This window comes from Lycorma delicatula, chromosome 9 (assembly GCF_047948215.1).
Source record: "Lycorma delicatula isolate Av1 chromosome 9, ASM4794821v1, whole genome shotgun sequence".
NCBI lineage: Eukaryota > Metazoa > Arthropoda > Insecta > Hemiptera > Fulgoridae > Lycorma > Lycorma delicatula.
This window is the reverse complement of record NC_134463.1, coordinates 16,957,026-16,970,096: the sequence shown is the minus strand read 5'-3', so window position 1 is coordinate 16,970,096 and position 13,071 is coordinate 16,957,026. Positions and strand designations below refer to the sequence as shown.

The 13,071-nt window shown below is 32.2% G+C and overlaps 1 protein-coding gene across 6 annotated transcripts in view; it reads right to left on the bottom strand.

Annotated features, from left to right (window-relative positions):
- LOC142329925 (pyruvate kinase-like) overlaps window positions 1-13,071 on the bottom strand; it is a 61,232-nt gene that overhangs the window by 23,747 nt on the left and 24,414 nt on the right. For all 6 annotated transcript variants that reach the window (XM_075374877.1, XM_075374880.1, XM_075374881.1 and 3 more), the window contains 2 exons: window positions 7,726-7,949; window positions 3,947-4,343 (listed from right to left, as the gene is read on the bottom strand). In XM_075374877.1, the coding sequence (XP_075230992.1) occupies window positions 3,947-4,343; window positions 7,726-7,949 (621 nt within the window). The remainder of the gene's footprint in view (window positions 1-3,946; window positions 4,344-7,725; window positions 7,950-13,071) is intronic.

Below are 13,071 nucleotides of genomic sequence, written 5' to 3'. Positions count from 1 at the left end.
ATTACAGAATTTCAAAACATAAAATAAGTAAATGTATCAAACCCACTCTTTTCTAGCATATTGTGGTAAAATTTCAGGATTCTACTCAAAGAGGGGTTCCCTCTCCAAGCTGTGGGAAATTCAAAAATTCTTCTGGACTATCTACTGCTTGTTATAAAAGATGGCAAAAAAGTCTGTAAGTTGACCATCCAACCTGTTAATTCTTCCATTTTAAATCGTGGTTAATAATATCCTGTCTCCCCTATAAATATACTAGAATTCCAACCTTATTGGCAATCCATTTTGAGCAAGTGTGGCGATTATGCTCAAACCTTTGTTATTGTTAATCATGATATATGTTACTGAAGTAAAATCTTCTGGATTAGAGCTACATTCAGATGACCTCTGGGTTGGTCACACAGAAAAAACCAGCCTACAGAAAAAAGAAATAGGAATTTGTGCTTACAGCTGCTGCTCGTTAAGCAACAAAACACAACTGAAGAAACCAAAAGAATTGTGAAATGTTTAGTGGGAAGTTATTGGACTGAGTGAAGTTAAACAGCAAGATGAAAATTACTTGCAGCTACAGTCTAGTAACACGCTTTACCATATAAGAGATTCTAATATAAACACAAAGGGTATTGCATTTTTGATCAATAAGAAGTTGGTATATTTCTCATGAAAAAATAGAGGGTCTATCAGTTTGTGTGGCTGGGCTTGAACTCAATTAACCAACTGCTGATAATAAAAGCATAACTATCAGCATTGAGTTATGAAGATGAGGACGTTGAGGCAGTATATGAAGAGGGTAACAGCAAAAGATATTGCTGGGACCATCAAACAGAGTCAGAGAAGAAAATTATCTGAAAACACTAAAGAACTTTTAATGAAATTAAAGGGCTGAACCAAATAAACGCTACTGAATGCACTGAAGTTTGTAAGATTATAAAAAAGAGAATTAAGGAGGACATCAAAAGAACTATAATGAAAAATTTGTAAGGGCAGCTATCGAGAATAAGGAAGTCTAAACAGAGACTTTTGTTGGGGAAAAGACAACTGTTTACTCTGAGAATGAGTAAGCTAAAAATCAAAAGGGACATTCTACATCACATAAAATAATTCTATGAATGCCTGTACAAGAACGAATACAAAGATTTGAAAATGCCAGAAATCCTTCACTGTGAGATTAAAGTTAAGACTCTGTGTTATTTAAGTGAGTTATTTAATTTTCAAATGATAGTTTCTCACTTTTTTTTTGTTACTCCATTTTAAATGAATTTTTAACTATGGTCTTATTATGCTCTTGTTGTTCAGTCTTATGTCAATGACTCAACATGTGTTAATACAATATTAGTATACATAATGTTATTACAAGTTCAAATATTATAATAAAATTAATTCACAATATACAATAATAAAGACTATATTTATATAATTGAATCAGCAAAACAAAAGATTTAGAATAATTAAACCTAACCATGGTACAAAACCAAGGCAGCAATTATTTGACATCCCATTAGAATAGCAATAAAAGATATCAATAAGGACAAAGCAGTAGGGGACGATAGACTGATTACAGATGTATTAAAACTGACAGAGAATGAAACAGACATCTATCTAGCCTGAATTTTTACCCAATGGCTTAAGGATGGATTAATTCCAAGCCAATGGAAAAAAAATCATTTACAATTCTCCTATACAAAAAAGGTAACAACGAAGACACAAAAAATTATCGCCCAATAAGGTCTTCTTCCAGTTGTAAACAAGGTCTTCACTAAAGTCACTAATAACCGAGTAAGTAGATTACTGGAAGAGTAAGCTGGTTTTCTTAGCTGATTAAGCAATACGGATCACATCCATGTACTATGTGAAGTAATAACTTGAACAAAAGAGAACTATTGCCTCTTTGCCTACCATTGGTCAACTTTGAAAAGGCATTAGACTCTATCAATCATTCAACATTTATAACAGGCTTTTTAATGTTGGGAATAAACACGGAATACTGAGATATTGAATAGTATCTACAAAGATTCATCAGCACTCGTTAATGATGGAGAAAGTATTATAATTTTAAAAATGAAAGACTGGTGAAACAAGGTGGCTCAATATCCCTGAACAAATTTACAGTCAGCAGTCCTAGAAATGAGATTTAAAAAATTAAATGGAATGATAAGCAAGTAGAGATCAAAAAAGAGAATTAACAAATTAAGATTTGATGATGACATTGTACTAGTTGCTAATGATTTAACAGAACTGTAAATGCTCATGAATGATCTCGTTGCAGTCTGTGAAGAAGTTGGCCTCCAGATTAACTCTTTAAAAGCAAAAGTAATGTGTAATCAGTGGTTAGCACGTGAAATAATTACAGTGGAGGACAACAGATTGTAAAGTGTTGAAGAATAAATCTACTTGGGACAACTTATCAATATGAATAACTCACTACTTCCAGAAGTCCTATGACATATAAAACTAGGATAGAGAAATTTGGACAGTAACTCACAGTGTTCAATCTAGAATGCCTGTGACTTTAAACAAACAAATATTAGATCAAAGTGTGCTGCCATTACTTACTTATAGCTGTCAAACATGGACACTAGGCAATGCAATAAAGAGAAAATTAAGATCAGCACAAAAAGGAATGGAAAGAAGTATGCTGGCACTGACTATACTAGATAAACAGTAGTCAGTAATAAATCTATTACAAAAATAACACAGATGTGCTGGAGTATATAAAATATTTAAAGTGGCAGTGAGCAGAGCACACTGCATGAAGAGAAGATGGCCATTGCGATGGTTTTCGTGTTGGACTAGTTTCCAAGATATCTGGCACAGCCAAGAGGAAGACTTGTAAATCAATGAGATAAAGAAATTAAAGGGACTGCCAGAATCAAAGCGGCAGAGGGCTCAAGATAGAGAGGCACAGAGGAGACTGGAGGTGGACTTTATAAGGGAGTGATTAGCAGGAGTAACCCCGAAAGAGGCTACATCCACAACAAATTGATATGGCTGAATAATAGCAAGTAAGTGGGGGATGAAACAGGGATTAATTTTCTTTTGATTAAGGCAACAGTTGACACATCAAAGCTTCCCCAAAACTTAATTCTAAATATTGGTTTCAGCCAAAAGATATGGCCTTTATTTTTTAGAACAAAAAAAACAATTTTCAGGTTGTCTTTAGAGCCGTATCAACAGTTAATGCCATCAAATCTTATTAGATCTAGAAAAAGTGTTTCTGAAGAGCTATTCAAATTAATTGAAGGAAAATGTTGGCATAGGAGCAACCACCTGCTACATGAGAATCCTTGGCTCTACAGTGCATGCATCATATTTGCTATTAAAAAATTTAAAGGGAACATCTTGGATCATAATGTTAGCTCAATTTCACATGATGAAATTTCTCAAGTGAAATTAAGGAAAAGCGGCTGCATTTGGCAAAAAAAAAAGTTATTTTCCATCAACACAATACTCCAGCTCACTCGTCAATCATTGCAATGCCAACAATCAATGAATTACAGTTCAAATTACTCTAAACCTCCCATATTCACCTGATCTGGCTCCCTGCGACTATCACTTGTTTCCTAACATAAAAAAATGGCTTGGAGGAAAGAGATTTTTGACCAATAATGAATTTACTGCCGCTATAGATGGTATTTTAATGAGTTGGATAAATTGATGAACTGGCATAAGTGCTCTTAAGGAGTGGGCTAAGTATTTAGACCTTAATGAAGATTATGTTGAAAAAATAAATCAATGTACCCAGAAAAGTTTTTTCTTAACCAGGCCCGAATTTTTCAACCTGCCCTTGAAAGTGTAAAATCTGTGCAAGTAATTTTCTTTGAAAAACTTGTATATTATATATACAAGTATATTGTATATTTACTTTCTACCAGCACTTTCTAAAATAAATTTAATCCCTAACTCTGATAAGTTGTACTGTACCTACAGCTAAAAAAGAATAAATTCTTACCTAGAATATTACGAATTTCTGTAATGGCTGAAGCAGTTCTAATGAAGGAAGCAAATACCATATCAACACCCTGTTCAACTCCAAATCGGAGATCAGATTTATCTTTTTCAGACACAGCAGGAAGATCAACAGGAACATTAGGAAGATTAACACCTTTCTTGCTTCCGAGCGCACCTCCATTTTCAACAGTACATAATAAATTATTGGCACCAACTTGCTTAACAATTAAAGAAATAAGTCCATCATCAATATATACCCTGTTACCCGGTTTGACAACTTTGGTGATATTGTCATAGTCTACATACAACTCCTTATCAGTACATTTCTCAGCAGTAGCCTTATCTGTTGTTAAACGTATAGTCTCGCCTTTCTTCAATTCTACTTCAGCAGAGCCACCCTAAAATAAAAACAAATTGTAATAAAATACTATGTTCATATAAGAAATTAGCACCAGAGATAATAGATCAAAGCCCTGCATTGCTAAATAAGTGAAAAAGAACAGGTAAAATAAGTTAATTAAATTGTTACTGACATAATATACAGGTTGTTTTCACACTTGCAACAAAATTATGTTGATTACCAGCATATTAACACTACCCCCTTTGATGATTTTTGTAACTGTTATATTTTGAACTGACAAATAATATTCCTCAGTAAAATTCAATGAACCTAAAATTTAATATATTTTCTGATTTTACTTATAGCAAAATTAAGCTAAAGATGTTTAAGTAATTAATTTTTCCATTTATTACAAGTTAGAGAACAATAAGTGACAATCCCTCAAAATGGTTGTACTTTGCACAAATCAACGAATCATTCACAAGAGGTTTTACTGAAAAGTATGCATATTTATGTAAATACATTGTCCTTTATGTTAATGAACATTAGTATTATATTAAACAATACTAAAACTACAAAAGAAATAGTGGTTTTTACCAATAAACATTCAGAAGTAAGTTCTATTCTTAAGTAGTGCTGGAGCTGCAATTGTGTATGTCAGCTAAGTTTGAAAATTCATTGGCAAATCTTACCATTCACCATTCAATACATTTACGGATAAGATTTTTAATGTGTTTTTATAATGGTCTAAACCTTAAAGTGAAAACTCTTGCTGCATGTATAATTCAGTCTGTGATCCATTTCTTGAGTATGAGAAATACTGAACTGGCTGTAATTCACAACCAAGTTTGTGATATTAATGGAGAACATGCAATCAGTAATTAAATATCATAAAGGGACAAGGGTGCAATTTTTTAATTGATATAAAAAAAAACATGCAAAATGGTGAATGGAGCACGCAAAAGTTTTTAGTAGAACATTAATTTGGTATGTGCAACTAAATAGAAGATTGGAGAGAACAAATGATTTATCATGACATCATTCTCTTTACATTTTCCAGAAATCTCGTGTTTACTTCTTCATGAAACTGTATCTAAAACCTAAAAAAAGTGTCCATGCTGAAAATGAACAAGTTTACAGAACACAAAATAAAATAGCAGGGCAGTATATTAAAACTCTTTGACATAATAGAGAGATTGCTCTCTTATCAAAGGCCACTTCATCATTGTCTATATTTATGAAATTCAAGCAAATGCTTTCTACTCAGGTTTTGTGTGTAATTTTTTTTTTAGACAAGAGGAGTTCTGCTTATGGACTTCTTGCATCAATGCCCCATAATCAGTTTAAGAGTCTATTGTGAAATGCTTTAAATAACTATCATGCAATCTAGAATAAGCAATGTAGATTTTTATCCAAATGATTACAACCCCTGGAGCAATTCCCAGACTTCGTATCAAGCAATATTTATCTGTTGTAGCAACCAACTTCTTTTGGTAGCCAGCAGTTCCAGTCATAATGTCAAACAAGTCATTAACATACACTTTGAACCACAGATTGCACACTTTTTATTTTAAAGGGCCTTTTTACTTGTACCTGATGCCTCGCTATGTGTATGTAGTGGATGTGTATATGGTGGTGTGTAAATGTGTATATAGTGTGTATGGTGGAAACTACATATACAAGCAATGCAAGGTGTATATTTTAAATAGCAATAAAACTGCTTTGTAAGATATTAATTTTATATACATCAGAACTTACTTTCTCGCTGAACCTTGTAGTAATGATGTATATTAATGCATTTTATTTATACATACACATATATTTAGATCTTTATGGAAGACATGATAATATTGCCTCTTGTTTTAATCTGGAATATTCTAAGTTCAATCCAAGACAAACTTGGCTTTTTCACATGCTAAAAAACTTACCCATAAGAAAATCTGTGCAAAGCAATTGTAAAGGCATGAGTCAGATATCACTAGAATGATATACAAATAATAATGATTTCTAATTGTCTGATTCTAAATAGTGATTTATCTTGTCAACACAATCCTGAATTAATGAATCATTAAAATGAAATATACTTATTATTGAGCCATTTAATTTATAAACCTTTTTTTGCCCTAAACTATTTTAATAATTACTAGTTATTAAACATAGTTATATAAACAGTAGCGTGCAAATTAATCCAAACACAGATTTTATTAAATAAAACATAACTTTAGAAAAAATCATACCTTTTCAATTTGTGAATAACTAGTATAATTAATACGTCTTCCTTTATTCTTAAATCACTTCAGGTGTACGATTTGGTATCAATTCAACAAGTATAATGCATGCTTTTTTATCTCTTCATCATAAAACCATACTGATATTTTGCCTTAATGCAGTCAATTTTTGTGGTACAATTCATTTTTGAGTTGGTTTTTGACTACTGCCCAAAGATTTTCAATTGGGTTTACATCTGGGGAGTTGTCTGGCCACAGGAGCACTTCAATGTTTTGTTCTTTGAAAATCTGTCAATTTTTTTGGCAGTAGGCACGATGCCAAATTTTCTTGGAATACTCTGTTGTCTTGTAAGATTTTGTTTTGAATTTGTATCACAACTCTTTCTTTCAGAATTTTAATATTTCAATCACCTACATCTACTGGAATTAATGAACAAGGGCCTTCAAATGTGAAGAAATCAACACTTTTTTCTGGCAATGTTTAATTGATTGAAATGAACCCTTGTATTGTTATTTGATGCTTTTCTAATATTTGGAACTCTTGCCCTTGAACTTAAAAATGTGACTCATCAGAAAACAACATTTTTCCAGCCTTCTTTGGTCCAGTTAGCATGTGCTTTGGCCAATAAGTGCCATTTTTTACACATTGCTGGTGTTAAAAGCTGCTTTTTACCTGGCCGATGAGCTTTCCATCCAGCTGCAAGAAATCAGCATCTAACAGTTGTCATGTGTAAATCTGTTCACTGGGTGCTAATTCTTGATTTAAGTCCACAGAAGATAATTTTTGTTTTATGGCTGCATTTGCCTTTCCTTTTAGGTGAAAAAGGATCAGTCTCTTTAAATTATTTTAAAACAGCATTCACTGTTCCTACTCCAACACAACACTCAGAAGCTATTGGTTGTTGTGTCATACTGGTATGCTCAGAAAGAGAAACAATTTTTGAATGCTTCCTTGAAGTTATATCAATTATTATACAAATATATAGACACAGAACAAAAATATAATTTTCTAATAAAAACTGAAATTGCAAAATAACCAAACATCAACTACCTCACATCACTCTGACAACTTAAAGAATGAGCGTCATCAAGCAGTATAGCCACAACATAGAAATAAACAAAAAATCCCCTGTGCTTGGATTAATTTGCATTCTACCTATATGGTAAAAATTTCAAGAGACTGTTGATGGTTAAGTATTTTCCTATACTAACCCCTTCTAATAAGCCAGTTCTTATTTCAGGTCCTTTTGTATCTAAGGCGATAGCGACTGGAACATGAAGACCAACTTTTTTACCATAATTAGCAGCAGCTTCACGAACATTCTTAACAGTATTAGCATGATATTCATGTGATCCATGAGAGAAATTCATACGGGCAATATTCATTCCAGTATCTATCATCTGTTCAAGCTTACCAACATCTACTGATGCCGGTCCTGAAATTTAAAATAGACATTATAATAATTATAATAAATCTATGTAGTTTAAATTTAAACAAAATATTTACCCCACCAGTACAACAACAAAACACCATGGTTTTATCTCATTTTGATATTACTGTCTCAAGATCCAATCTTCTTGTACATTAAAAGGTAAATTATTTAATAAAAATATTTTTTCATCAACAATCATCAAGGAATTTAACTCCTTGCTTTGAACATTCCAATCATAAATAAATGAATACTAAAGTAGCATAATTTAAAGGACAAAAATCATATTAGTTTTAATATAGACATTTTTTTTTTTTTAATTCTTTTATTACATGCTGTTTGAATATACGTAAACATTATTTCAACATATATAAGATTTTTTTTATTATAAAGTTATCAGTGGAAAAATTATATGATATTTGATGTTAAGTATTAAAAGAATTTATTGATACATTTTATCAAATGCCACTTTTTGAGGCACAATTATTTCTGATTTATTGCATCTCCACATCTAAATTCTATGTTAAGTTTATATTAATTGCTGTTTACCAGATACTTTGTAATCATTACTTTAATTACTACATGTACACAGTATTTTATGTTTAGTTATTGCAATTAATATTCTTTTCTTTTATTTTTTATAACAATTATTAATTATATAAACTAACACCTGAATTTAATATTCATTCAGTATTGAATAGTGAACATATAAGTATATTTCCATATGTCTTCAAGTGATTGCATTTAAATTTCATAATATAAAATATTTATTTCAGAAATTCTCTCTACTTGTCTCTGATAGTAAAATCCATGTCTTTGTTCATGATGAAACAATGAGAAAATGGACACCAACACATGGGGATAGTTCATGCTGCAATATAAAACTGATACATTAGCCCATACAACACACAAGATTTACTCTCGGATTATTACAATGATAATTGTTAATATTTTTTCTGTCCATTTTTTATGTTGCCTCTAATTTTTTATTAACGCAACATGTTGAAACCAAATTGTAAAAAAAAAACTTTGTGTTTAATTGTGTAATATATATTATTATATGTATAATATAGTACAATATATATATATGGGTCCCTCTATGAATCATGAGACCTAGCCAATGGTGAGGGGGCTTGAGGGCTCAGTGATTCAGAGTAGCTGGACCGAAGATGCAACCATATCAGAGCAGTACCTGTTGAGAGCCAGACTAGAGCAACAGCTCTTTCAGTAGTTGTTAAGGGCGTAGGTCAGGAGGACTTAAACAGCCATATCAACATCACTCAATCTTCTGAGTACTGCGCAGCTGAAAGAAATGGAAAACTACAGCTGCTTTTTTTCCAAGAAAATTTAACTCTCTGTATTTTCATATAACAAAGATGGAGGCATCTCCCTTGGTAAAATATTCCGTAGGTATAAATAGTTTAAATATAGATGTAGTAGGAATTAGTGAGGTTCGGTGGGAAGAGGAAAATGACTTTTGGTCAGGTGATTTTAGAATAATTAACACAACTTTACATAAAGGGGCGGCAGGAGTAGGTTTTGTAATGAACAAGAAGATAGGGAAGGAAGTAGAGTATTTCAAAATGCATAGCAACAGAATCATTGTAATAATGATTAAATCAAACCTAAGCCGACAACAATTGTTAAAGTCTATATGCCTGCAAGTGCCCATGATGATGATATGTAGTGTGTGCATACGAAGAAATTGATGAAGCAATTAAACACATAAAAGGGGATGAGAATTTAATAATAGTTGGAGAATGGAATGCAAGCATTGGAAAAAGTAAGGAAGAAAATATTGTGGGTGAACATGGACTGGGGAAAAAGGGGGCCGACTTATAGTTTTGCACGAAGTATAATTTAGTAATTGCCAACACCCAGTTTAAAAATCATAATGAAGAATATACATATGAAAAAGGCCAGGTGAAACTGCAAGCTATCAGATAGATTATATCATGGTTAACCAAAGATTTAGAAATCAACTCGTCGACTGCAAAGCTTACCCTGCAGCAGACATTGATAGCAACCATAATTTAGTGATAATGAAATGTAGATTGGGGTTTAAACCTAAAGAAAAGGTGTCAGATGAATCGGTGGAATTTAGAGAAGCTTGAGGAAGAGAAGCTAAAGAAGATTTTTGAGGAGGACATCGCAAGAGTAAAAAAAAGATAAGGTAGAAAATATAGAAAAAGAATGGGAGAATGTTAAAAAGGAAATTCTTAAATCAGCAGAAGCGAACCTAGGCGGAACAAAGAGAACTGGTAGAAAACCTTGGATGTCAGAGGATATATTGCAGCTGATGGATGAATGTAGAAAATGTAAGAATGCTAGTGATGAAGAAAGTAAAAGGAACTGACAACAATTAAGAAATACTATAAAAAGGAAGTACAAACTAGCAAAAGAGTGGATTAAAGAAAAGTGTTCAGAAGTCGAAAGAGAAATGAACAATGGTAAAATAGACAGAGGATGCAGGAAAGTTAAGGAAAATTTTGTGGTACATAAATTAAAATCTAATAATGTGTTAAACAAAGATGGTACACCGATTTATAATATGAAAGGAAAGGTCAATACATGGGTGGGATATACTGAAGAGTTATACAGAGGAAACGAATTAGAAAATGGTGTTATAGAATTAGAAAAGGAAGTTGAGGAGGATGAAAGAGGAAAAACAATATTGAGATCTGAATTTAAGAGAGCATTAAAAGTTTTGAATGGCAGAAAGGCTCCAGGAATAGATGGAATACCTGCAGAATTACTGCGCAGTGCAGGTGAGAAAGCGATTTATATCAAAAAGTGTTATAGTCATGATAACAAAGAAAGCAGGAGCAGATAAATGTGAATACACAATTAGCTTAACTAGTCATGCATAAAAAATCTTTAGTTAAGATTTTTTACAGGGGCAAGGGAAGCAATTTTAGCACTCAGATTAATAGTAAAAGGAAGATTAAAGAAAAACAAACCAACATACTTGGCATTTATAGACCTAGAAAAGGTATTCGATAACGTAGACTGGAATAAAACATTCAGAATTTTAAAAAAATTAGGGTTCAAATAAGGAGATATAAGAACAATTGCTAACATTTACAGGAACCAAATAACAAGAGTAATAATCAAAGAAATAAGAAAGAAGCCGTAATAAAAAAGGGAGTCTGAGAAGGATTTTCCCTATCCCAATTACTTTTTAACCGTTACACAGAACTATCAGTTAATGATGTTACAAACAATTTAGATCCCAAGTAACAGTACAGGGTGAAAAGATCAGCAAATCACAGTACCTTTAATTCTAGCCAAGAGTAAAAAAGCTTAGAAGAAACAATTAATGGCACGGATGAAGTCCTACACAAGAACTACTGGATGAAAATAAACTAAGAACAAAACAAAAGTAATGAAATATAGTACAAAAAAATGAAGATGGACCACTGAATGTAAAAACTAAAAGAAAAAAGATTACGGAGGTAGAAGAATTTTGTTATTTAGGAAGCAGAATTACTAAAGATGGACGAAGCAGGAGCGATATTAAAATGCCAAATAGCACAGGCAAAACGAGCCTTCAGTCAGAAATATAATTTGTTTACATCAAAAACTAATTTAAATGTCAGGAAAACATTTTTGAAAGTATATGTTTGAAAATTTACACGGGTCAATCCATTTGAACTGACCCAATGGTGCTTGCATGTCCAATTATAAAAAAAAATTGAGACATGTAGGACTTAAAACTATTTTTTTTAAATTTTTTATTTAAGCAGTTTACCTGTGGGCAGCCATTTTTGTTATGGTGCACACACCTATATTTAGATTGTAAGGGTTTACGGAAAAAATCATAACTAAATAACTACTGTTTCTGGAAGAATGAAACAAAAAGCAATTTATTCATATTTTCTAACTGTAAAAGATTGGTCCAGTGGTTTATTTACCTATCTCTCTTCTTTCTTTGAACATGAAAAATAGTGAAATTTCATTTTTGGTAATTCTTTGAAAGGCAGGGACAACATACACAGTTTGAATAATTTTTTTTTTGTACAATAGTTTTAATTAGCACTGAACATTTCGAGTTTTATACTTACAAACTACGATTTGCAGACAGCATTGATTTTCTGTTACCATTTAAAGAAAACTGCTGCAGAATCGCATTGAATGCTTGTCAAAGTTTACGGTAAGCATGCTCTTGGTAAATCAAAGTGCTTGCTTTGAGTGGCTAAAAAAATTTCATAAGTTGCGATTTTTACATGAGAAACGAAGAACATCGAAGACCACCAATAAAGTTTGAAGACAGCGAATTGCAAGCATTGTTGGATGAGCATAACGCTCAAACGCAATAACAACTCACGGATCAATTAAATGTAACACAAGAAGCTGTCTCCATACGTTTGAAAGCCATGGGAAAGATCCAGAAGATGGGTTCCACATGAACTGAATGAAAGACAGCAAGAAAACTGAAAAACCACTTGCAAAATGCTGCTCGCCAGGTACAAAAGAAAGTCATTTCTCCATCGAATTGTGACAGATGATAAAAAGTGGATATATTTTGAGAATCCTAAGCGTAAAAGATCATGGATAACTCCAGGCGAACTATCGACATCAATTTCAAGATCAAATGCTCTGTGTTTGGTGGGATCAGAAGGGTGTGATCTATTATGCGCTGCTAAAACCTGACAAAACCATTAATTCTGAATGCTATCACAACAAATGATCAGTTTGAATCAAGCATTAAGTGAAAAACAACCAGAATATAAAAAAAGGCAACACAAAGGGATTTTGCTTCATGATAATGCACCATCACACACAGCAAATCCGGTCAAGGAAACGATTGAAGTGTTCAGTTGGGAAATACTTTCACATGCAGCTTGGGACACGCATTTGCTGAGCAGCACAGCGCTTCAATTCTTATGAAAATTTACAAAAATGGCTCGATGACTAGTATGCCTCAAAAGAGCAACAGTTTTTTTGGCGTGGCATTCATAAACTGTCAAGAGAGATGGGGAAAATGTATAGCTAGCGATAGACAATATTTTGAATAAAATATTTATAATTTTCATGTAAAAAATGAGTATTTTCTATACAAAAATTCCAGTCATATAATTTATAGATATATAATTTATTTATATATTATTATAAAATTCATTTTAAT